Below are 22,615 nucleotides of genomic sequence, written 5' to 3'. Positions count from 1 at the left end.
ATGTGGGAACGGCCTGTGCCCCGCACGTTGGGCATATGCCTTGCTGGGATTGCTCCGATGACACCAATATCAGTATTCCAAATACCCAGAAGAGATACGCATCTGGCAAGAAATCAGCTGTAACAAAAGAGCGGAGAGCAGCTACCGTGCGACATTGGGACAACTATCACTGGCCCATAGATTGTTTGTGTATGTTCGTTGTCTGAGAGTACGAATGGATCAGTCAGCCACCCCGAGGAGATGACCCGACGATAAACTCCGTCCGGCAATGGCTTTCGCTAAAGCGATATTAATACACTTGGGATAGACCAGGCCTTATCCAGGGTAATAATCAGCCAGTGTATTTGTCTGGAGCTTCGGTCAGATGGTGGCTTGACTCATGGCAGGAAGCAAAAAGGGTCTCATTTGGACAGTGCTATAGCCTCCCACCCCGGCCCTCCTTTAACTTTTCCATTTTAATGAGCCGCCCTTATCGGAAATTTAACTAATATGGCAAGCCAGCTGGAGCCTCAGGGTGGTGGTAACACTGTCCTCATATTCGGCTGCCAATGTGTCTCGTTCAATGTTGAAGACTTCCTCCGTCTCCGGGCTACTGTCCTGGATATGCCAGAGCATCGATGGATCCAAGATGTTCTGTCGGAGCTGCCAGTATACTATCACACAGCAGCGACGACATATGTTCAGAAACTGAAGACGATCCCCGGGACAGAGCAGCTCCGCAACTTAGCTGAATGGTTCCGCACGGGACAAGTGCCGACTGACAGCTTTCCATTGCCGTATATCCAACTTGCCCCACTATTAATGATAACCCATTTTACGGAATACTGGAATTATCTTCGCCTTAGGCACCCTAAAGGCCCAACTTGTGCCAATGAGCCATCGGCAAAAAGTCAGGTCGTGGAGATTGTAGGGTTTTGTATTGGGTTCTTAAGTGCTGCTGTTGTTTCAGCCGCCAGTAACCAGGAGGAGTTATCGAAATATGCCGCTGTCGCTCTAAGGCTAGCGACACTGATGGGCGCCCTTGGCGATGCGCAGGAGAGAGAAGAGGAGTATACATCTCTTGCAACGGTCTGGAAAGGCGTCGACATAGGGGAAAGGTTGCCATCGGTTTTGGAGACATTTCCGGAGGTACGTCCATTGACCGATATGGGACCACAGGAGTTGACAAAGTAGTCATACATCACGGTACGATTCGACACCAACCGGGTTACTATCATGACCCCACGTCGGACTATTAAGCAGCTAGAACAAGAGTTGCAGTCTGCTGGATTCAGTACGACGCAAGTTGAATTCAATGGCAGATATCACTGGGCTGGACATGAGGATACATTGCATGCACTGAGCCGAATGTGCGATAGCGATCCAGCCTTGCAACTACCCGATGCCACACAATCAATGGTTCCCACGCGACCTAATAAGTCGATTGAGACTCCTCCTGAAGGCCCTCTTCATGAGTTAGTATTACGGTCAGTCCTAGCACAGCAGTGCCAATGGCTTGATACATTCTCCAGTGTGTACCACGCTCACCTGGAAGATACTCCATCACTCATCATTGAATTTGGACCAGAACGGTGTATCCCGCCTACATATATACGCAAGCTACAGGGACGCACCGTGCACTTTGCAGATCTCGATGTGAACCCACTCTCGCGAACTTCACCTTTACATCAGACACCACGGAGCTACGATAGCGACATTGCTGTAGTTGGCATGGCCTGTCGCGTAGCGGGTGCAGATGATCTGGAAGAGTTTTGGAAGTTACTATGTTCCGGGGAGTCACAGCATCAGGAAATGCCTCTAGAGCGATACCAGGACTATGAGACACCGTGGAGACCTAGTGCCATCCGACCTTGGTTTGGAAATTTTGTCCGGAACATCGATGCATTCGATCATAAATTCTTCAAAAAAGTGCCAAGGGAGGTAATGTCGCAAGATCCCCAACAGAGACTCCTTTTACAAGTCGCATACCAGGCCTTGCAACAGTCGGGGTACTTCCATCGGGCCAACATTGACAAAAGTATTGGGTGCTACATTGCATCCTGCACCGTGGACTATGAACACAATGTCAACTGTCACCCGGCTTCCGCATATTCTGCAACCGGGCTACTTCGAAGCTTCATGGCTGGTAAATTGAGCCACTACTTTGGGTGGCGGGGTCCCGCGTTTTGTGTTGATAGCGCATGTTCTGGGTCCGCTGTCGCACTGCATCAAGCGTGCCAATCAATAATACGAGGAGAGTGTACGGCCGCTCTGGTCGGTGGTGCTAATGCTATAATGAGTCCTTTGGCGTATGACAATCTTGCAGGAGCTTCATTTGTGAGCCCCACAGGACCTTGCAAGCCATTTGACGGAAGCGCGGATGGGTATTGCCGTGGGGAGGGATTTGCTGCTGTCTTCATTAAGAAGCTGTCGGATGCCTTGGCAGATGGCGATATTATCCTGGGAACAATCGCATCCACCGCCGTCCAGCAGAACCATAACTGCACACCAATCGTAGTTCCCGATGCATCTTCTCTTGCCGGGTTGTTCGCGCAGGTGACTACACAGGCGCACCTCCACCCTCGGGATATATCAGTCGTTGAAGCTCATGGAACTGGTACACAAGCTGGTGATCCTGCAGAATACGTCAGCATCAGAAAGGCCCTTGGGGGCCCGCAGCGCACTGCTAAATTGGCTCTCGGATCTGTCAAAGGCCTGGTCGGGCATACTGAAGGTGTGTCCGGGCTGATTGCGCTGGTGAAGATCTTGTTGATGATAAACGAGGGCATGATTCCTCCGCAGCCAAACTTCCGCACACTGAATCCACATATTGAGGCATCTCCAGATGATCAGATACATATTCCAGTCACTCTTGAACAATGGAGAGCAGGCTTTCGTGCAGCACTAATCAATAACTACGGTGCATCGGGGTCCAATGCATCTATGGTGATCACAGAAGCTCCGTATGCGTCAGAACGAAGGATGTCCTCTGCTATCCATGCTTCCAGCCTCGCTCTTCCAATCCGAATATGCGCTTCAGACGAGGGCCGACTCAGTGACTGCGCCAAACAGTTGCGTGGGTTCCTCCATAATCAGGTGATATCAGCTGCACCTGCTACAGACTTGGGGAACCTATCGTTTAATATCTGTCGCCAGTCCAATCCTACACTAGACTCGCAGGTAGCCTTCAGCTGCTGCTCTCAATCGGAGCTTACATCAAAACTAACCTCCATTGTTGATGGAGACACGAAGCACATTTTCAGGCTTGCCAAGAGCCCTCTCCCCGTTGTATTGTGCTTTGGTGGCCAGGTCTCTGATTTTGTAGGCTTAGATCACACCGTATATGATTCCGTCTCGCTACTTCGTCATTACTTGGATCAATGTGATACCCAGGTACAGTCCTCTGGATACAGTAGCCTTTTCCCTGGCATCTTTGAGAATAACCCCATTACCGACCATGTGCAGTTACACACCCAACTCTTTTCTTTACAGTACTCTTGTGCCCGGTGCTGGATTGATTCGGGGCTAGCTGTTGCAGCTGTTGTTGGACATAGCTTTGGCGAATTGACCGCACTATGTATATCTGGCGTTTTATCACTTGGCGACACAATCACACTGATCGCTCGCCGTGCAGCTATCATTCGTGATGGTTGGGGACCTGACCACGGCGCTATGATTGCAGTGGAAGGGAATGGGGATGATATCATGCGTCTTATAGATGATGCCTATCGCAGGGGCCCTACCAATATCGCTCCGGCAACGATTGCTTGCTTGAATGGCCCCAGCAGTTTCACGTTAGCGGGAGCCACGGCTGCCATTGATGCCGTCCAAGAAACTCTGAAAGTCCCCTCATATGCCAAGCTGAAGTCGAAAAGGTTGGTTGTTACGAATGCCTTCCATTCGGGCTTAGTCGATCCTCTGTTGCCTGCCCTGGAGGGCGTTATGGTTGGGATAAATCCTCAACAGCCAAATATATTGTGCGAGAGGGCAACGAAGAACGCGTCCACAGCTACAGTCGCGCCCAACATGGTTGCAAACCATCTCCGCCAGCCGGTCTACTTCCACCACGCAGTACAACGATTGGCAGAAAGACATGGCCCATGTGTATGGTTAGAGGCCGGTTCCAATTCCACGATCGCATCCATGGTCAACCGGGCTCTTACGTCTTCGTCAGGACATCACTTTCAAGCCGTGAACATCACAACTGACCGTGGTATGCAAAACTTAAGCGATGTAACAGTCAGCCTCTGGAAGGCAAGCGTATCGGTAGCCTTCTGGGCTCACCATTCCCAACAGTCGCGAGAATACGTCCCTATATTTCTACCACCGTATCAATTTGAGAAAAGCCGACACTGGTTGTCAAACAAAAAGCTTCCTGGTCCTTCTCAAGAAGAGAGTGCCACACCTGCAATTAATGCGTCTCCTTTACGATTCGTCGGATACCAAGATACCCAGCAACTAGTTGCCAGATTCAGTATCGACACTACTCATCGGCAGTACCGGGAATCTATCGCGGGGCATGTCGTTGCACATACTTCGCCAGTTGCGCCTGCGTCTTTCATGCTAGACTACGTTGTCGAAGCACTCCGCAGCTTACCGGAATGCAAAGGAAGAATACCTCAGGTACTGAATGTCACAAGCGATGCCCCTCTCTGTCTAGATATGTCCCGACAACTGTGGATTGAGTTGCATGCGCAGGATACCCAAAAGCATGTATGGGATCTAAGGTATCTGAGCGAACAACTACAAAGGGGGCTACAGTCCCAAGTCCTGCACTGTTCTGCTAGATTCATTATGTTTGACCCAGGCGATGCACAGATACGTGGCGAATTCGCCAGGTACAGTCGCCTGGTAAGTCACCACCGTTGCGTGGAGCTTTTGAAAGATCCGAATATAAGCGACATAATTCAAGGGCGGAATGTCTACCGAATATTCGCTGAAATTGTAGACTATTCTGAGCCTTACCGCGGGGTGCAAAAGCTCGTCGGAAAGGATAATGAGTCAGCAGGTAGAGTAATAAAGCGGTATACCGGTCAGACATGGGCGGATACATATCTATGTGACTCATTTAGCCAGGTAGGCGGATTTTGGGTCAACTGCATGACGGATCGGGCACCCTCCGATATGTACCTAGCCAGTGGCATGGAGAGATGGATACGGTCGCCAACATACGCTGACCCTACTACCCCTCGACCGGACACATGGGATGTACTAGCAAAGCATGAACGAGGTGATGACTGCTATACTAGTGATATCTTCGTGTTCGAGCCGACAACAGGACAGCTCGTCGAGATTTTCTTGGGTATGAAATACACTCGAGTCAAAAAGGCAGCCTTTTCTAAGGTTATCGGAAAATTCATACCACAATGTGCAATACGTCCACCTGACGCTGACAAGCTTGAGGCTGCAGTATGGCACGCAGCAGTCTCTGTCCCGCAGGCTGCTAAAACCAAGCCCGACAGCAGTGGGCCGAAATCCAGAATTAACCTAACAGCCCGTGTTAAGGCAGTTGTAGCCGACTTCTGTGCCATAGACCCCAACGAAATCACTGATGATGGTAATATGGCAGACACCGGAGTGGATTCTCTCATGGCGATGGAACTCGCTCGTGAGATAGAGGAGACCTTCCACTGTACGTTGTCTGCCGCAGATCTGATGGAGGCAGATACGCTCCGAGACATGGTCAATTGCGTCAAGATTGCCGTGGGACAGTGTGATAGTGACGAGCAGGACAATTCCAGCTGGAGCTTAGAGCAGATAAGCCTCAAAGATAAGAGCCCTTGTAGGGATTACAACACTCCCAACACCGAACCAGCCACCAGTGTTGCGTCAGATACTCCGGATCTCGAGCTACCATTGCAAAGTGTGTTAGAGGCATTCGGAGAGACCAAAGTGCTCACCGACCGTTTCCTGGCTGACAACAAGTGCAGTGGTCGCATACAAATCTTTGCCCCTCTGCAGACTGAGCTGTGTGTCACATTAACGCTAGAAGCATTTGAGCAACTTGGTTCTTACATCCGCACTGCGTCGGCTAGCCAGCGTCTCGACCGAATACCGTTCGACCCACAGCATCAGGAACTCGTCGAGTACCTCTACAAGAGACTTGAAGAAGCAAGGCTTGTTGACCTACACGGCAACACTATCATCCGCACAGCAATATCAGCCCCCGGTAGACCTAGTCTATCAATCCTGGAGGAGATTAAGTGCTGCTATCCCGAGTATGCCGGGGCCAGCAAACTAGCGTATTTCACAGGCAGCAAACTGGCTTCTGTATTGCGCGGTGAACAAGACGGCCTTCAGTTGATTTTCGGTACCAAAGAGGGTCAAGAACTGGTATCATGGATGTATGGCGACGAGCCACACAATATTGTGGGGTATATGCAAATGTTAGACTTCATAAGCCGGCTGGTACAGAAAGTCGTACTAGTAGGAGCGGATGTGGGGACTCTCAAGATTCTGGAAATGGGAGCAGGCACTGGCGGTGGCACAAAATGGTTTCTTCCCGTATTATCAAAGCTTGAGGTGCCGGTCGAGTACACCTTCACCGACATCTCACCAGGATTTCTCGCGCAGGCTAGACGACGTTTCAAAGACTTTTCATTTGTGCGGTATCGTATTCAGGATATTGAGAAGCCCCCGCCCGATGATCTCGTCGGCACGCAGCACATCATTATAGCCAGCAACGCAGTGCACGCTACATCCAGTTTGCAAGAGTCTACGCGAAACATGCGGGAGGCCCTGCGACCAGATGGAGTAGTCCTAATGTTGGAAATGACGAGACCAGCGTTCGCAATTGACATTGTATTTGGCCTCTTTCGCGGGTGGTGGGTTTTCAATGATGGTCGCAACCATGCCATTACCAACGAACACCGTTGGGAGACAGATATGCACACGGTAGGGTATGGCCATGTGGACTGGACAGATGGTCATTCACCGGAGGTCAGTGTACAGAGAGTCATCTTCGCCACAGCGACTGGGACACAAAGCGAACGCTTGCCGCTCGGCAGCCCTCTACAGAAAGTGCATCCAGTACAACGAGTAGATAACACCTGGCGGAGGAAAGTAACTGATGAGTATATACGACGGAGCATTGAGAGTTTCACTCCGCCTGTGGCTTCGCACAACGGCTTTCGGTCAGATGGGCAGGTCGTACTATTAACAGGGGCGACCGGTAGCCTGGGTAGCCATATTGTGGCACATCTTGCTCAACAAAGGCCTGTGAAGACGATATTCTGTCTGAACAGGAGTAAAGCAAATGAGGAGTCATTCCGAAGACAGACAACCGCACTACAGAAGCGCGGGATCTCCTTAGCCGCTCATGAAATGGGTAAAGTAAAGGCAATGGCAGCAACTATTTCTCAGCACAAACTAGGGCTTTCCTCAGAGCAATATGACACTCTCAAGAGCACCGTGACCCATATTATTCATAATGCTTGGCCAATGAATGGAGGTTCGGAGCTATCGAGCTTTGAGAAGCAATTCCAAGCAATGCGTCATCTAGTGGACCTCGCGAGCGACATCGCATGCCATCGTCCCACGGACTCAGGAATTAGGTTTCAGTTTGTTTCCTCTATTGCCACTGTCGGACATTACCCCTTCATCACCAGTCAGAAATATATCCCAGAACAATTAACAAACATTGAGTGTGTATTACCCAATGGATACAGTGAGGCGAAGTTTATCTGCGAGCGAATCATCGAAGAGACTCTCCAGCGACATCCAAATCTCTTCCAATCTATGGTAGTCCGCCCAGGCCAGATCGCTGGGTCTTCCAGTAGTGGGTGCTGGAACATAGCGGAGCATTTCCCCGCCATTGTCAAGTCAGCACAAACACTCAGGGCGCTTCCGGATCTGCAAGGAGATCTCTCGTGGACACCTGTCAATGACATCGCCGCCAGTTTAGTGGAGTTACTGGTGACTGACAATACACCCTATCCAGTGTATCACTTGGATAACCCCGTCCGCCAACCGTGGCATGATATGATACGCATTTTGGCCAGTGAGCTTAGTATTCCCACCAGTAACATTGTCCCATTCTCTGAGTGGATCCAACGAGTCCGCAGCTTCTCAGGATCGAGAGAAGATAATCCAGCAGGTATGATGGCCGACTGGCTGGAAGAAAACTTCGTACGTATGTCATGTGGCGGGGTTTTGTTGGAAACGACAAGAGCGAGGGAACATTCCTCGACACTGGCTGGGGTCGGCCCGGTCACTGAGGAGATTACTCGGCGGTATTTGCATCGTTGGAAGGAGTGCGGATTCTTGCATTAGATGTTAGATATCCAGTAGAAGCTAATTTAGCCCCACTAATAAAATATATTTCGCATTGTGTGCCTCAGGTTGATAGAGTTGGAGAATATATGTAATCCACAGGAATTTGTGGCATTAATTCGACTAACTGTTCGGGTGGTTCTTCTACACATGGTAACCCATTTGCACTAGGCTATATTTGGTAAGGTTTCTCGGCTCTGAAGAAATTAAATGGCTCGGTGACAAATGAATATTTTCTAGCATTTCAAAAGCCAGCGATATTTACTTTACATCTCGTGGAATCCACACTGAGTCGTAGAATATACCATCCCTTAAGTCTTTTATTATCACCAGTCATTAACACTTGTGGAAACGAACAATGGTGTTCCACTTATCGTTATGGAAATCCTGACCAGAGAAGGTCTGACCTCCATGAAGACAAGTGTTTTTAATCAGTTGCGCGCCGTCGGCAATGTTGTTAAAGCTGGGTAGGACTTTGGTAAAGGTATTCTATAATCCATGTCAATATATGCTACTGCAAACAAGCACAGAGCGTGGAAGTACTTACATCATTGCACCACCAAATAGCCGATGACCAGGAACAGCTGACCTGACCACAGCTGCCAGGGCCAGGTCCTCTCTGAGGCTTGCCAGGAACACTTCTCAAGTACTTGATGCCTTGGTCGATATCGCTCTGATAAGCAGAGGGGAATTTGCCACAGACAACATCTCCACGCTTGGCCAAGTGCGATGAAGTGTCTTCTTCCTCAGCAGCGTGTTCGGCAGGCTGGTCAATCTCAGGGACAACAGTGGCGAACTCGGCTTCGTAGTTAGGGTTGATCTCGCGCAGTTGAGATAGGACTTTCTCGACGGTGCCGTTCAGAACGACGGTTGGCCCGCCGGGGGTTGTCTCGACTTCCCATGAGAACTCCTCAATGCTATATCCCTCAATGGGGGACTCATCGGCTTGCACCTGATCAAGGGTTAGACAAAATTTCGCAAGCATAGGATAAACAAGCCACAGCTCGAATATACCTGAGTAATGAGGCCAGCAGCCAGCAACCAAAGGAAATTAAAGGATTTCATGATTGGGTTTTTATCGTCTTGGTAGGATCAAAGAATTGAGCATAAGCAACCCTGTTCTCTGGATATTTTTACGGCTTTATAATAACGTCCTTGCGGCTATATGCCCAGGTAATTAAACGTAGGGTTACATTGTTGTAGTGGACTAATTGTTCACTAATCTACTAGTTAGTTCGAAGCAAAGTCTGAGAGAGATGAAGATGGGGGTAACATGAGAAAGTAGATGCAGGACTAAGACATATTCAGGGCCCAGGCTTTGGCAAGTGGGCCACTAGATCTAACAAGGCTGACAAGCCACAAATTTCGCCATCAGCAGAAAACCCTAACGATACTCACAACATCAAAGTTGGATTTTCTGTCGGTTTGATAAATATTGACTGAGCGCACACTAACTCGCGTTTCATGGCAATGGTCTTGCATTTTATCTCAAGTCATTCTGCGCCATCTTAGAGACCCCCGAACGACAGGGTCTAGAAGCAGCAGGAATTATATAGGCCCAGTGGGTCAAGTTCCCAATGTGAACTTGCTTCCTCACTTCGTCATAATGGAATCATTAGGCATGGTGCCAATAGATCGAAGTAGGGTTACGGATCCTCCGTGCATATTTCCTTTTTCAGACATTAACGGGGCATCTATATCTGCTTTTTCGATTGTACGTCCATTGAGAACCAACGAACCACCAACCGATATTCAGATATCGCGTGAGAAAATGCTTCAGTCGACCATAAGCGAGACTAACTGGGTATCGTAGACCCACTATCTCGTCCCCACTGTCCACATATTGTCTTACTATGTTGGGGGCGGAATCTAAGTCCGAGGCCTGAGAGATGAGCAGAAAGGAATGTTGCTCTCTCACTTCAAATGGGTCATCAATCACACCATGTCATGTTTTCTCTCCAATTTTGGCTCAATGGCCATGTTTGGAGATCACTGTTTTTGGCAAGACTTGGGAAATCACGAACGTCAAAGCGCATTTCCAGGTAATGCGAGGGATACGTCACTGCGGTCAGACCGTCTCCTGCAATTACGTTCCGTTGGATGCTTGGTGAGTGTAGGAACCCTAATTACTGTCAAAACCACCAACATTGCCTGCCTGAATACATTGATAGTTATGTAGGTATCAATATAACCGGACTATCCAGAACCCCAATTTATCACAGAACGACGAGGAGTAAACCTTTGAGTAGATGGTCATCCGGAACTGCGGGAGTTTGCCCTGATCGAGATAGGTACAGGCTGACTTCAGAGAAAAACACTTAAGCATGAAGATGATATACCATAAATAACACATGCAATAGTTGGACTTTCTAGGGAATGATCCTATATGTTAGTTGTGGTCTTAGTTGTAATATCTAGTATGTAGGAAGAATAGGTTTCTTTCAGTTTGTTGAATCTAGTCTATCACTGAAAAAGGAATGCCTGAACTACACATTGCTGAATCTTCCGTGGAGCTTACCAGTCCACGCGGTGACAATGGATATTTGAAATTATGAACAAAACTTGAGATAAGTAGCGGAAGGTCTAAGATATACTATATAAACTGGTTGGGTTGGCCTTCTTGGCTCCTTTGGATTCACCTTCGACGTGAGATTATATCATAACAATCGTCTGCAAGGCCACTCAGGGCCTTCCCATTCCTTTTTTAACGCATGCTTCTGTTACTTACCATTGACGCCATGTCTATCAACCGCATGAACATTGAGTATGTGCTGAACTCAGTTGAACCAGATACTAGCAGCTACGATAGAGGGCACACGCCATTTGACAGCTCAATCTACGAAAGCTATCAGTCAACTGATGATGCCCAGAACTACCACGGAGCAGCAACCTTCCATCATCCATTACCAGAGTTGCCATCGACTCCGCAGCGGCATGTTTGTATGAATTGACGCCATAGATATTGGTCTGCTAACAATGACTAGACATACGGCAAGCCCAGATTTTGAGGGGTTATGCTTCTGCCCTTGGTGCCCAGATCGGTGGTTCGGGGATGATGAGATCGATGCTCATGTTGTGGGCCATCTTCAAGAGGTCGACCAGTCCATTTGGGTCGGCGACGGGAAGGACCATAGTATCACTCTTACCAAAATGGTAGCCCATATCATGATGTGTGTGGAGCATCCTCCACCATATTGTTGCACGTATCAAGATGGCAGTCCATGTGGCACCTTTCAAAAACCAAAGGATCTGATTGACCATATCTACAATGTTCATTGTCCCAGGGCATTCAAGTGCCCCTGGCACCCTTGTGAGGGGCCGAACTCTGTTCACTTTGACTACAATGGGTTAACGGAGCATGTCAGAAAATACCACCTTTTCCCAATCTGGTACGTGTGTGGTTACTGCCACATGGTAGTGAGAAATCGGGTTGGCTTTGAAGCCCACGCATGGCATAGAAGACACCTTGAAGTTGAATGTGGCTATTGCGAAGATGATTAACAGTCACAACTAGTTTTATGTTCTTCTTTGTTTCATTAATTTTCCACTTTGGTTTCAGCTTTTCTTTTGCCTGTTTTTCTAATTACTATAGTACATTACGTTTACGACTTCCCCGACAACGATCATTACAAGGCTATCAGGAGATCACCAATCTGGACATTCATATGTATGTACTTGAATTTACCAAAGCAAACCATAGTCATTCTTTTAAAAGGTTGGTAGCCATAGCCTGGTAGACTATCGTACAAAAGGTCCGCCTTGCCTTCTGAATGGCAACGCCTGTTGATTGCAATTTTTTAATACTTCTCGATGAAATCCTAAGTCCTACTACTTTTCTGCTACACAATCTAGTCCCAAATATCTTCTGTTAGCTTTGTTGTATTTTAGTGATAGTGAGTAGATAAACAGGAAAAGTAGAATAAATACAAAAGTGAAGAAATATATCTATACATGGACTAGGGTACTGCCAGTCGTTGCTGGAACTGGGCTTGACCCAAAAAAGTAATGTATGGCCTGAGGTATATACTACTACACATATTGCAAAAAGGTGTGAATGCTCCTGGTTCCACTCCTACTAATTGCTCAGAACAAACTCGACATATTCACATCACATCGCCTTTTCACTTTATCACACCAATCAAGTACCCGAGTAAAATGACTCCAGTTCTCCTTCTGATATTCAGTTTTCTTTTTCTTGCCTTTGCCAACCAGCACTCTCCATGCGTCAACGTCCACATGATCGTTGCCCGACAGAGTACCTCCTGGCCAGGGGAAGGTCGCATGAAAGAGCTGGCCGACCATATCAAGCAACAACTCCCAAGTTCTGACTCCGAAACTCTCCAGTATCCGGCATATGGCGATATCTGGCGATATCGCTCTTCGGTGTTCACTGGCGACAAGGCTATGCTCGCTGCGATTAATACTTATACGTCACGTTGTCCAGATTCGAAGATTGTGCTTCTAGGATACTCCCAGGTGCGTTGCTCGTTTGGCCTATTCCGCTTTACCCGTTAATAGGAGATAGGGCGCCCATATTATCGGTGATATTCTTTGTGGCTCCATTGTCGAGAGAGGCTTTCCAGCTATCCCTCCGATTAACGGTTACCTGGTGAGAGGAGTAGGTCAGAGTAGCTCTGACACCCTGGCTAGCTACTTACCAGTCTACAGTTGTTGCTGCGGTTTCAATGGGGGATCCTACATTTGTGCCAGGTCTTCCGTATGACCTCGGGACAAGCAAGGACACTGGGGTTCGATTATCCTCTCCGAGCTAAAACTACGACTAATATGCAGGGCCAGAAATTTCTCCGTATAAACAACACGGTCTGCACCGGATATGACTCCATTCGGCGTTCGTATTGTGATGACGGCGACATATATTGCGCCCCGGGATTTTGGTTTGGGGTTCATAGAAGATACGTTGCGAGATACAAAGACGATGCGACACGTTTCGTGCTTTCGAGAGTCAATACAACAATGCAACAGTGGTGACATGACGCTCTTGGTCCCAGGTCAACATGTGGTAGGTATACTGGGTTTCAGAGATGGTTTCGCTGCGGAACGGACATTACTGATGTCAATATAGCTGGAGCTCTAGAGTTTCAATCTGTTATGGAGGGCTTTGGCATCTAAATCAAATGGCCCGTATGTCTACACAGCTGTGCTCTTAATTACGGAGGATCATAGCGGCCACTCCACAATAACAGTTTCCCTCACTAAGTCCATTTACCGCTTTCTCAACCGCTTCCTGTATTAGTTTATAGAATTGCCTATTTACTATCTTTAATTCTTATAGATTACCACTGTACATAACTATGCCTTGTCCAGCCATTGATCTTGAGCCATACAAGGCTGAGATTACAGCTTTGTACTAAAGAATAATAAGTCAGTAGTAGAGTGGCACGGGTTCCCCGCTGGACCCGACCCGAACCCGCCCCAACCCGGCTCTGGGTCGGGGGCGGGGATAGAAGGCTGAACCCGCTCCGGGTTACGGGTTCTAGGGCCCCAACCCGCTCCGGGTGCCGGGAACCCGAGCGGGTTTTTCTTGGCATTATAATATCGATTTTCTAGATTTTTTCTAGATTTTTATATAGATCTAGAATATATATATATATATTTTTAATATCAATTCTATATATATAGAATTTGTCACAGATCCGATGATGACTCTGCATGATGACTGTATCGTATACCCTGCCCGTTGTGCATATACAGCTCGGAGGCCGAACGGCGACGACGGATCACATATCCGTCGTCTTTTCAATAGCGTATAGTAAGCTCCTTGTCAGTCTTATCCTGTTGGGAGAATAAGGGGCTTCTTCTGGATATAAAGTTAGCCTAGTGTGAATGAAAGAGGAAGGCAAGAATCAGTCTTCTGTCTGCCTGATATCTACTGCTTAGCTTTCAGCCTACGTACCCTTACCTAGTTGACAGGTCTTCCACCCTGAATAGTAGATATTTCCTTGACACCTAAACCTAGCGGGTTTTGGGTCGGGTGCGGGGAGACCTATCAAAAACCCGACCCGCGTGCAACTCTATGGATAAGGTATATTTCAAAGTATACAGCCATCTCCCGCCACTACCTTATATAGAAAATGAAACCACAGCTTCAGATACAGGATTGATAAAGGAATCGTGTGATTAGCTTTATTTTATTAATTCTACAGACATTTAGTAGTAATAATATAAATTGCTTCATTTTCTTTCTTTACGCTGAAAATTCCTTTAGGCTGCCGAACACCCACCGGCGGAAGGCGGTGGGTGTTCGGAACCGCCACTGATATATGTTGTCCTTATCAGAATTAACACCTAGCCACAGAGACCATGTCATAATGCCAACAGCAGCCGCCAAGCCTAAAACTGCTAGCCGCCAGGTATATGTGCCTGTAGCCCGTCCCATCATTTCACATTTCCTTATATAGAAAGGAGGCAGAATAGAGATGAATGTAGCAGGGAGAGTGGCCGGGACTGTAGGCAGCAGTAATTACCCATCCCGAAAAACCAAAAAAAAAAAATTAAAGTGAAGGGGGGGGAAGGAGGTGTTTCATGCTGCATACAGAAATTAATCAAGTTACGCCAAAGAGGCTGCGCGATGTAACCTTAGTTGCCACAGCCCTACCATACACCCCAACAATTAAGGCCTTCTTTGGGGCGTGATCGATTGAACATCCCGGTCAGGGTCACTACTAGTAACTGCCAAATTCATCGCTAGCACTTCCACTCCGTTCGTATAACATTGGCCTGTTCAAGTTAGTCGAAACGGAGAACCCTAAACAGGCCCACTATCTTGATTCGTATTGGAAGCGGGAACATTCGATGCCACTAGCGTAATCTATGCTGGCAATGTCCTAAAAAGTTACAACAGACAACAGACATGCAAAGTAGCTACGCCGCCGCAGGGGTCTAGACATTATTCATTAATCATATAATTCCGCGTCAATGTGTGCTAAATTTGGGAATTGGCTTTGCATCATAGCCTGAGACTATCTATAAGTAATTGGCCGTTCTTTCATGCGACTGGCGTTTTAGGGATAGTTTTATCAATTCCATCTGAAGTCCATCACGATCGCTGAGAAAGGGTCCGGTAAGTGGCTGCACCCCACTGTCGATAGAGGAAAGAACTGTCACCGGAGGGGCCTTTTCTATTCCCACAGGTAAATGAGAGAATGAGTGGAGAAGTGGACCTTCTTTATTGTGCTTCAGCTCTTCTATGGTCATTTAAGAATATAGCGCTTCCCACTAGGGCTTTGGTGGAAAGAGACCCTGCTCTCAGAAGTCACTTTTACAGGGGTTAGGGAGATTATACTAGAAATTGTATTTATACTCTGTAGGGATCTAGGTAGTATAAGGGATATAAGTGGCATTATAAAATATAAATCCCCATAAATCCAGGCTCTGTGCTCTACCCTAGTAGAAATGTATATACTCAGACTAACAAGTATCGTGTAGTAAAACCGAGCAAAACTATAGGAGGCATTGGGTTACATCTTCTTGTAAAGACAACTATTTCGAAATAAGATATAGAAGACCACAGTCTAGACTTATAAAGTATTATATTTTGCAATCACTGATGCTGAATCTGTAATTAAATATCTCACGCTTTCGTTTGGATAATTTCATGAAGTAAATTATACTTAAGCCACCAGGTAGACTTGGATATATTTCCGGGCCTTCTTCGGGCGTATTGTAAGTCATCTAAACCAAGGCTTCCCAGTTGCACAACAAAAGCTTCATTATAGAGAAGAGTGATTATCCGACAAATATCTCGCGCACAAGTCTAATAGTTATAATGAGCTCAGGAAATAATATAAGCTAGTATTACTTTTTTTTTATATATATATATATATATTATAGCTCAGTGTTAATCGCTGCCGCCTACATAACTTGTGGGCTTGTCGAGTGTTGCATATCAGCCCCTCAACTCAGCTCATTGACGAGCAATAGTGCCGCCTGCAATATAACCAGTCAGGCAAAGGTGTAAGCTGAGGCCGGGAAGAGCAGATAGATAAGATACGGCACCTGACAACAAGTCAACCGGACCCTTTTGGGGAATCTGTTCGGGTCGTATCGCTAAGCAAAAGAAGTGATTGCGACTAGGGCATCCAAGGCCATCTTCTAAGATTATCCATATTCCGATTCAGTCGGCCATATATCATAGTTTACGGGCAGGGTTCATCCATCCTTCCCGCTCGCACCTCAGGTTCGGTTGGAGTACGGCATAAATAATTATAAAAGTTGGCTATATTCTAAAAACAAGAATTGACTGAGAACAATATCTAAATTCTTGGCTGGTTAAACTCTCAACATTGTTATTTCTTCTTATAAAATAAATAGAAAAGCAAAAGGAAGACAGAATAAGATGCATATAATATATTAGGAACCTAAAAATCTCGATCAGCCCATGAGCATATATCTAGGCTAGATATCGTAATCCCTACAAGTGCAGTTACATCAGACCCTCGCTAGTGGCTCATCGGGGGCCCCTCCAAATATTGAGGGGCTCATGGTAGTATTCTGTATATAGTAGGATTCAGATCAAGTGTTCGCGTCTAGGCTCTAAAAGAATACAGATACTTATAAGAGAACTCCGGGTAGGTAAAGTTTAGCTTATAAAAGGGCCGTAAACGCCTACAAGAAGAGAGTATCTATGTCATAATAAAAGCAACCTCTTGACATCAAGGTCTTGTTATCTTTTAATAGTATAAAGTTTCTTACTCTATCTTTCGCCTGCGTTGCGATATTGGCATCGGCTTTTTCGTCCCGGACCCGGAGGATGCCATAGAGATGCCCGCCGTCAGCCCCATTGGCAATTAAACGGCACCAAGTACTGCTTATAGTTATAAGAGCTCCAGCCAATGCGGAAGATGGCCAGATATAAAGAGATATTGCCAAAAAGCTGTCAATACCATGCTACCCAGTTGAGTATTCGATACCAGGTAAGATTTTAACATCCTGTTAATGGATATAATACTTTGTTCATAATCTAAAATAATTCAGCGGAGGCTGCACCGGTAATTACTGGAGTGCCCCTAGTGGTTTAGAGTGCAGTGTTTTTATAGCAGAGCCTCGAGGCTGCTATAGGTCTACCGAGCAGATGCAGGCCGCCTTTAACAATATCAGAGCACACGGGTGCCAGATCTGTGGTTATGTTCAGGACAATGACAACCACGGTGATACCTGTCAGATCAAGATTGATTATATTTTAGATTGTGACAATCACAACTAGTTGTATACATAGTATCTAAGAGTATCTAGTGAAGCTACCTAATACTTCAGGTTATGCAAAGGCCTAGCTATTGCTAGATGATTCTAGAGGTCTACCAGGGTTAAATCTTCGAGTATAGCCAAATTTCAGGTATAGGTGTCAAGATCTTTTAACTTTGATCTGACTTCTTACTGGCTCTTCATTTGTTATACTTTATATGGTGCCAATAATATTTCACACTTTGTTTTATCAGTCTTTCGAGACTGCTTCTCCAAAGGGAGTCAAGTCGAATAGGTTATAGCGAGAGAAAGTAAATTCACTATATATCATTACCTCATTCCATTAAGTAATAATATGCCCTTCCGTCATTGTTTAAGATAAATTGCCGCTTAATGTATATCTTGATAGGACATGCTGACGATGTCTTTCATTATCGTTAGTGATAATGCACGCAGGGTCTAGATCAGTAGTACTAGAATTGCTTCGATACAGCCGCTACCCGAACACAGTGAGCAGGTACATTTGGTATGAGAAACCAGGTAGCACATAACCGACAGTATGACCGTTTCGTGGAACTATTTCCTAACATACTGGCTCATAATATGTTGACAGAGGATTCCGGCTGGCGGCTCTGATTGGGCTGGCCAGTGGGATGATCCGGCTGATAAGCGGATTTGGGACCCACGATAGGTGTTAGTGCTAAAGATAGCTCTAAGTAAGAATAAGATCTTTTTTTTGGGAAAATATTGTCCAGACAACCCTATCAGCTAATCACAGCTAACTACTAACTAGGTAATAAACTAAGTTAACTAACTTACTTATGATAGTAGCCTAGTGGTTTATTAACTAAGAGAGACATTTGGATTAGTCAGAAAGTAAAAATAACATAAGATAGCCCCACAATTCTAATATGATAACTATATCTAGTTGCATTATTTCCACCCTTTCTTATTTTTCTGTTAACAGCGGCCTTGAGGGGCCGCAGGTAGTGAGGAATAGCGTGCTACGGTACCGCAGGGGGTATGAGCGGGTCGGAATAGTATTATTGACTACCTTGTACATTATTAATGATAAATACACGGCTAACGCAGGGCCCTTGTCATTTTTCCTGCGGCGGCAAACGACTCGGGAGCTTCCCTACATCCGCTATATATCAAAGCATTGTACACCCGGCACTGCTGCCGTCCAAATCTCATTCCTTGACATGCATCCATGCTGTCTGTAATGGGGCCTAAGGCCTATGTATCTGCGACTGTCAACCCGTACTATTTAATATGTTACATTTGATGCTTAAGTGAAATGCACTCGTACTGGAGGCTCGAAAGTCAACGGACAATTAAGTCCTATCGCGGACCGCGGAGTTCTCTTGCGGAACTTTTGAATGCAAGTCTAGCCTCTAGGGTAAGCGTTCGTTGCCAAGAGTACATACACTAGCTGCCAAGGCACAATCAATATTGTCCACCGGCCTATAGATGTAACCCGACAATTGCTGCAGGTTATTTTCGCTTTTCATGAATAATTTTACTTGTAGATATCCACCATAAGTCCCTACAATACAACCGCGCTATGACTATTGTAGCCCTCTGGCTACGCCGCAATTCCAGGATACCATGGGGCCTTAGCAGTTCCCGAATCAGGTAACCAGAGGAGGGGGTGATGTGGGTCCTCTTTGGGACTATTCTTTCTGGTTTAGGCCCGACTTGGCGCCGCTTTTTTGTCAGGGTGCAGGTTCGGGCAGGCAGGTAAACAGACGCGTTCGTGCGAAAAGGCAGTCCCAGTTGGCAGAACGGAAGCTTAGCTTGGCACCATGACATTTTTGATTGTCTTTTTTTCTTTTTTCGCACTATACAGGGATTAAAATCTGACAAGGTGACGAATGGCAACAGTGGAAAAAGATTAGATATATTTTGGGCGGTAAAGGCGCCCTCCCAGGTTCTGAATACTGTCCTTAGCCTCTTATTGTTGTGTATATGTTGTCCAGTTCTCTCTCTCACTTCCCCTATGGGCACCGGCTCTACACGATGAGTGCACCCCTTTATCGCCGCCGCCGACCTGCTGTTGCATGTATCGAGTGTCGACGACGTAAAGTGAAATGTGATCGCGCATTTCCCTGTGGCCCATGTGGCAATGCCTCCCTGCTGTGTGGCTATCGTAATCCCAATGATGGATTGGCCCCGACCGATCTCCGCGCTGGCCCGACGGCCACTGATCTGCCTGCTTCCACTGTCTCCGAGGAGGATGGTGCACAAACTGGAGCTGTGTCTAGCTCTCCCATCAACCTCACCTCCTCCTCAAGCAGCGCGGTAGTGCCAGTATACCGCAACTCTTCCCCTTCCCGTCAATGTACACCTTCTCCGGGGATACGGGGATGAATGAAAATGAGCCTGTGGAGCTCCCCGGGCGCACCGTATCCCACGCTAAGAGCTTGGGTTGTGGCAAGCTTTACATCCAGTCGTCATTTGGACAGGTGAGCCAATAATCCCCTCGGGCAAGCTCCGTGGCTGATAATAGATGCTAGTCGGAGCATTTGAACTTTCTGCTGCACAGGTCGGACCATGCGGATATCCAAACGCTCTGGGAACAATGCACCCTTTATGCCCGGATCATTAAGTCGAAGCGATCCATCAAGTATTACACCCAGCTAGGCCCACCGAATATCACCAACAATCTGCTACCCAGGTCGACCTGTGACCGCCTGGTCATGCTCCACCTGCACACATTTGAGTCAGTGTTTCGGGTGCTGCATATTCCAACCTTCATGCAACAGTATGAGCTGTACTGGAACAACCCACAGGGTGCCAGCCGGGCTTTCCCCTCCATCCTTGCTCTTGTGCTGGCCATCGGGGCCTGCTTCGTCTCGGAGGCCGAGGCGGACGAGCTTCAACTGTTGGCGCCTAAGTGGATTGCTGGTGCGCAATTTTGGCTCACTGAGAGCTTTGCAAAGTTCGACATTGATCTGTCTGTGCTGCAGGTCTCGGCCTTGCTGCTGTTGGCGCGCCAAACACTCCCCGACCCGTCTGAGCTGGTCTGGATCTCGGGTGACTTTCCCCTGCGCATCGCTATCGGACTCGGTCTCCACAAAGAGGCGCGAATCCATTTCCCGGAGTTTTCGCCCCTTGAGGCTGAGATGCGGAAGCGTCTGTGGGCTACCATTCTGGAGATGTCTGTCCAGTCATGTCTTGACATGGGCATGCCACCATCCATCTCCAATGACGATTTTGACAGCGAGCCTCCATCCAACATCGATGATATTGATACCAGCAATCTACCAGCTGCAGCGGATATCGCAGATGGTTTTACCCAAAACACCATTCAGCGGATGCTGATGCAGACCATGGCAGTGCGGCTGCAGATCCTCCGCTATTGCGGACCGACGCCCCATTGCACAGATGAATGTGCAATGGTCTCAAAGCCATATGAAGAACTTGATGGGCCTGTCGGCGACGCTGCAGTTGGACGCTGACGTTGTCAGTTCAGATACCAGCGCGGGTGAGGACATGCGGAATCGGTGGCATGAATACTGCCAAGCCAACGACGGACACAAATAAGAGCATCGGAGTGGAGATGGGGTACCGATATGAGTCCTCCATTTGTGTTCCGAGTGAGCTGGATCGTGATGGCTCGCCCCCCCCCCCGAGTTTGATGCACGGCGATACATCCCTTCAACGTACCCGGGGTGTCGAGCACCACATGTCTTTCTGAAGGATGGGACTCCCATCTTCGATCGATACACGCGAGAATTTACCCTGGTGGAATTCCACGACACAGCGCCATCAACCTCAGTGGAATGGTTCCAAATTGCGGCCCAGCGGGGTCGAGTGCCCTTGGGTGTCGTTGCCTTGCGCGGAGAAGACCATGCGCGTCAGATTTGGGGAGCGGACTTGGTCCTGGTCCGACCTGATGGCTTCGTTTCATGGCACGGAAATGAGGTGCGGGATGTGGACACTGCCCTTGAGATTCTCTCCCAGGCGGTAGGGCGGTGACTATAATGTTTATATATATATATATACAAACCGGATATGGAATTCCAAAGTGCCCAAAAAATACTTATACAAGCAAATAGTAGATGCCAACCACTCACTTCTTGTTGTCTCGGTCTTGCTGCAAAGCTTGTCTAGAAATCATATAATCCTCTTTGAATGCATATACAGAAACAACTACTTTCTTCTTTGAAATATGAATCTACGGAGTGAACTTTGTCCATGAACAGCACTTCCCTCAAACATAAGCCACCAAACCGGCGGCTGCCAAAGCCGATGAGCCGACGACCGCCCATGCGATCTTAATAAATTGAGACTTACTATCCAGCGTGCGTCCGGTGGTGGTGGCAAGATACCGGATGCCATTAAAGAGATGGAAGGTGAAGGGCCAGGCGACGAAGAACTTGAGGGCGACCTTGGCGGCCACCGGCAAAGCGCCAAAGGCCGCGACGAGGGCGGCCGAGGACAGATCCCAGCCGAGCCAGGGGGCCACCAGGTAGGAGGTGCCGAAGAGGTACAGGCCGCCGGCGAGGAGAATCCCCGTGTTCCGCTCCATGGCGGAGCTGACCGAGTGCACCTGCCATTTATAGATGGACAGATGGGGCGCCACAGGCCGCCGGAGGCGTTGGCGAGTGAGTTCTTCCTGGGCGGATTCCGGCTTGATCACTTTCAGCGGTGTCGTGATGGGCTTCGTGGTCTGCATCCTGGAGGGAGAGTCGGGTCGGTCAATACATATCTACTAACATGTTATTCTAAATCTCCATCATGTCATACCGAACTTGTTGTAATGGCAGAGCCGTGATAGGTGTAATAGACCGGGATGCTACTACAGCGCGACGTAGACAGAACATAGACGACACTGGGAGCGGTCTGTTTGTCAGCTTACATCGAACATAATGGAGGGAGTGGACGGTCGAACGGTAGACTCACCCTTCTGCATCAACATCACTTTTTTTTGGATGGGCCCCGCCATGGTGAATGGGATGTGGATTTTCACGAGGAACAGAGACTCGGAGAGATAGAGAGAAAGAGTTGGGAAAGGAAAGAAAGAAATAAAGAATGAAAGAGAGTGACAGCCTAGTGGCTTGTTTTACCCCTGCTTAGCATTTATTGTTTGGTCTTGTCACGGGTCCGACCAAGACCTTACATTACGGATACGTAAGTATTAAGTACTTTATGTATT

General features: G+C 47.6%; 6 protein-coding genes across 6 annotated transcripts; 4 read left to right on the top strand and 2 right to left on the bottom strand.

Moving 5' to 3' along the window:
* Nucleotides 1–489: 489 nt before the first annotated feature.
* On the top strand, nt 490–8,250 carry BDV27DRAFT_153181 (uncharacterized protein; the record flags this gene model as incomplete). Its single annotated transcript, XM_032071728.1, has 2 exons — nt 490–1,128; nt 1,174–8,250. 2 exons carry the CDS (start codon nt 490–492, stop codon nt 8,248–8,250), a joined length of 7,716 nt encoding a protein of 2,571 aa, XP_031932384.1.
* A 336-nt stretch (nt 8,251–8,586) lies between these two features.
* On the bottom strand, nt 8,587–9,352 carry BDV27DRAFT_165833 (uncharacterized protein; the record flags this gene model as incomplete). Its single annotated transcript, XM_032074037.1, has 3 exons — nt 9,265–9,352; nt 8,798–9,202; nt 8,587–8,739 (listed from the first exon to the last, which is right to left on the bottom strand). Exons 1-3 carry the CDS (start codon nt 9,313–9,315, stop codon nt 8,587–8,589), a joined length of 609 nt encoding a protein of 202 aa, XP_031932383.1. The 5' UTR covers nt 9,316–9,352.
* A 1,636-nt stretch (nt 9,353–10,988) lies between these two features.
* Nucleotides 10,989–11,258, top strand: BDV27DRAFT_153179 (uncharacterized protein; the record flags this gene model as incomplete). The annotated part of the gene is made up of 2 exons (XM_032071727.1): nt 10,989–11,186; nt 11,235–11,258. The coding sequence occupies 2 exons, from the start codon at nt 10,989–10,991 to the stop codon at nt 11,256–11,258; spliced, it is 222 nt and encodes a 73-aa protein (XP_031932382.1).
* Nucleotides 11,259–12,342: 1,084 nt separating this feature from the next.
* Nucleotides 12,343–13,494, top strand: BDV27DRAFT_121074 (Alpha/Beta hydrolase protein). The gene is made up of 4 exons (XM_032065275.1): nt 12,343–12,726; nt 12,776–12,868; nt 12,919–13,270; nt 13,334–13,494. Exons 1-3 carry the CDS (start codon nt 12,406–12,408, stop codon nt 13,237–13,239), a joined length of 735 nt encoding a protein of 244 aa, XP_031932381.1. The 5' UTR covers nt 12,343–12,405; the 3' UTR covers nt 13,240–13,270; nt 13,334–13,494.
* Nucleotides 13,495–19,473: 5,979 nt separating this feature from the next.
* Nucleotides 19,474–20,915, top strand: BDV27DRAFT_153177 (transcription factor domain-containing protein; the record flags this gene model as incomplete). Its single annotated transcript, XM_032071726.1, has 3 exons — nt 19,474–19,710; nt 19,752–19,919; nt 19,971–20,915. 3 exons carry the CDS (start codon nt 19,474–19,476, stop codon nt 20,913–20,915), a joined length of 1,350 nt encoding a protein of 449 aa, XP_031932380.1.
* A 633-nt stretch (nt 20,916–21,548) lies between these two features.
* On the bottom strand, nt 21,549–22,526 carry BDV27DRAFT_14139 (succinate:quinone oxidoreductase subunit C). Its single transcript, XM_032069810.1, has 2 exons — nt 22,363–22,526; nt 21,549–22,291 (listed from the first exon to the last, which is right to left on the bottom strand). Exon 2 carries the CDS (start codon nt 22,133–22,135, stop codon nt 21,671–21,673), a length of 465 nt encoding a protein of 154 aa, XP_031932379.1. The 5' UTR covers nt 22,136–22,291; nt 22,363–22,526; the 3' UTR covers nt 21,549–21,670.
* Nucleotides 22,527–22,615: the final 89 nt, after the last annotated feature.

The sequence above is a fragment of the Aspergillus caelatus genome (genome assembly GCF_009193585.1).
Source record: "Aspergillus caelatus strain CBS 763.97 unplaced genomic scaffold BDV27scaffold_13, whole genome shotgun sequence".
NCBI classification, from domain to species: domain Eukaryota; kingdom Fungi; phylum Ascomycota; class Eurotiomycetes; order Eurotiales; family Aspergillaceae; genus Aspergillus; species Aspergillus caelatus.
This window is presented reverse-complemented; position numbering and strand designations above follow the sequence as displayed.

What these genes read in the sequence shown, in the direction of transcription:
- BDV27DRAFT_14139 (XM_032069810.1), bottom strand. Translation starts at nt 22,135, where the DNA reads ATGCAGACCACGAAGCCCATCACGACACCGCTGAAAGTGATCAAGCCG.
- BDV27DRAFT_121074 (XM_032065275.1), top strand. Translation starts at nt 12,406, where the DNA reads ATGACTCCAGTTCTCCTTCTGATATTCAGTTTTCTTTTTCTTGCCTTT. An exon ending in TGCTTCTAGGATACTCCCAG is followed by an intron (nt 12,727 to 12,775) that starts GTGCGTTGCTCG and finishes AATAGGAGATAG; the next exon opens with GGCGCCCATATTATCGGTGA. An exon ending in ACGGTTACCTGGTGAGAGGA is followed by an intron (nt 12,869 to 12,918) that starts GTAGGTCAGAGT and finishes ACCAGTCTACAG; the next exon opens with TTGTTGCTGCGGTTTCAATG.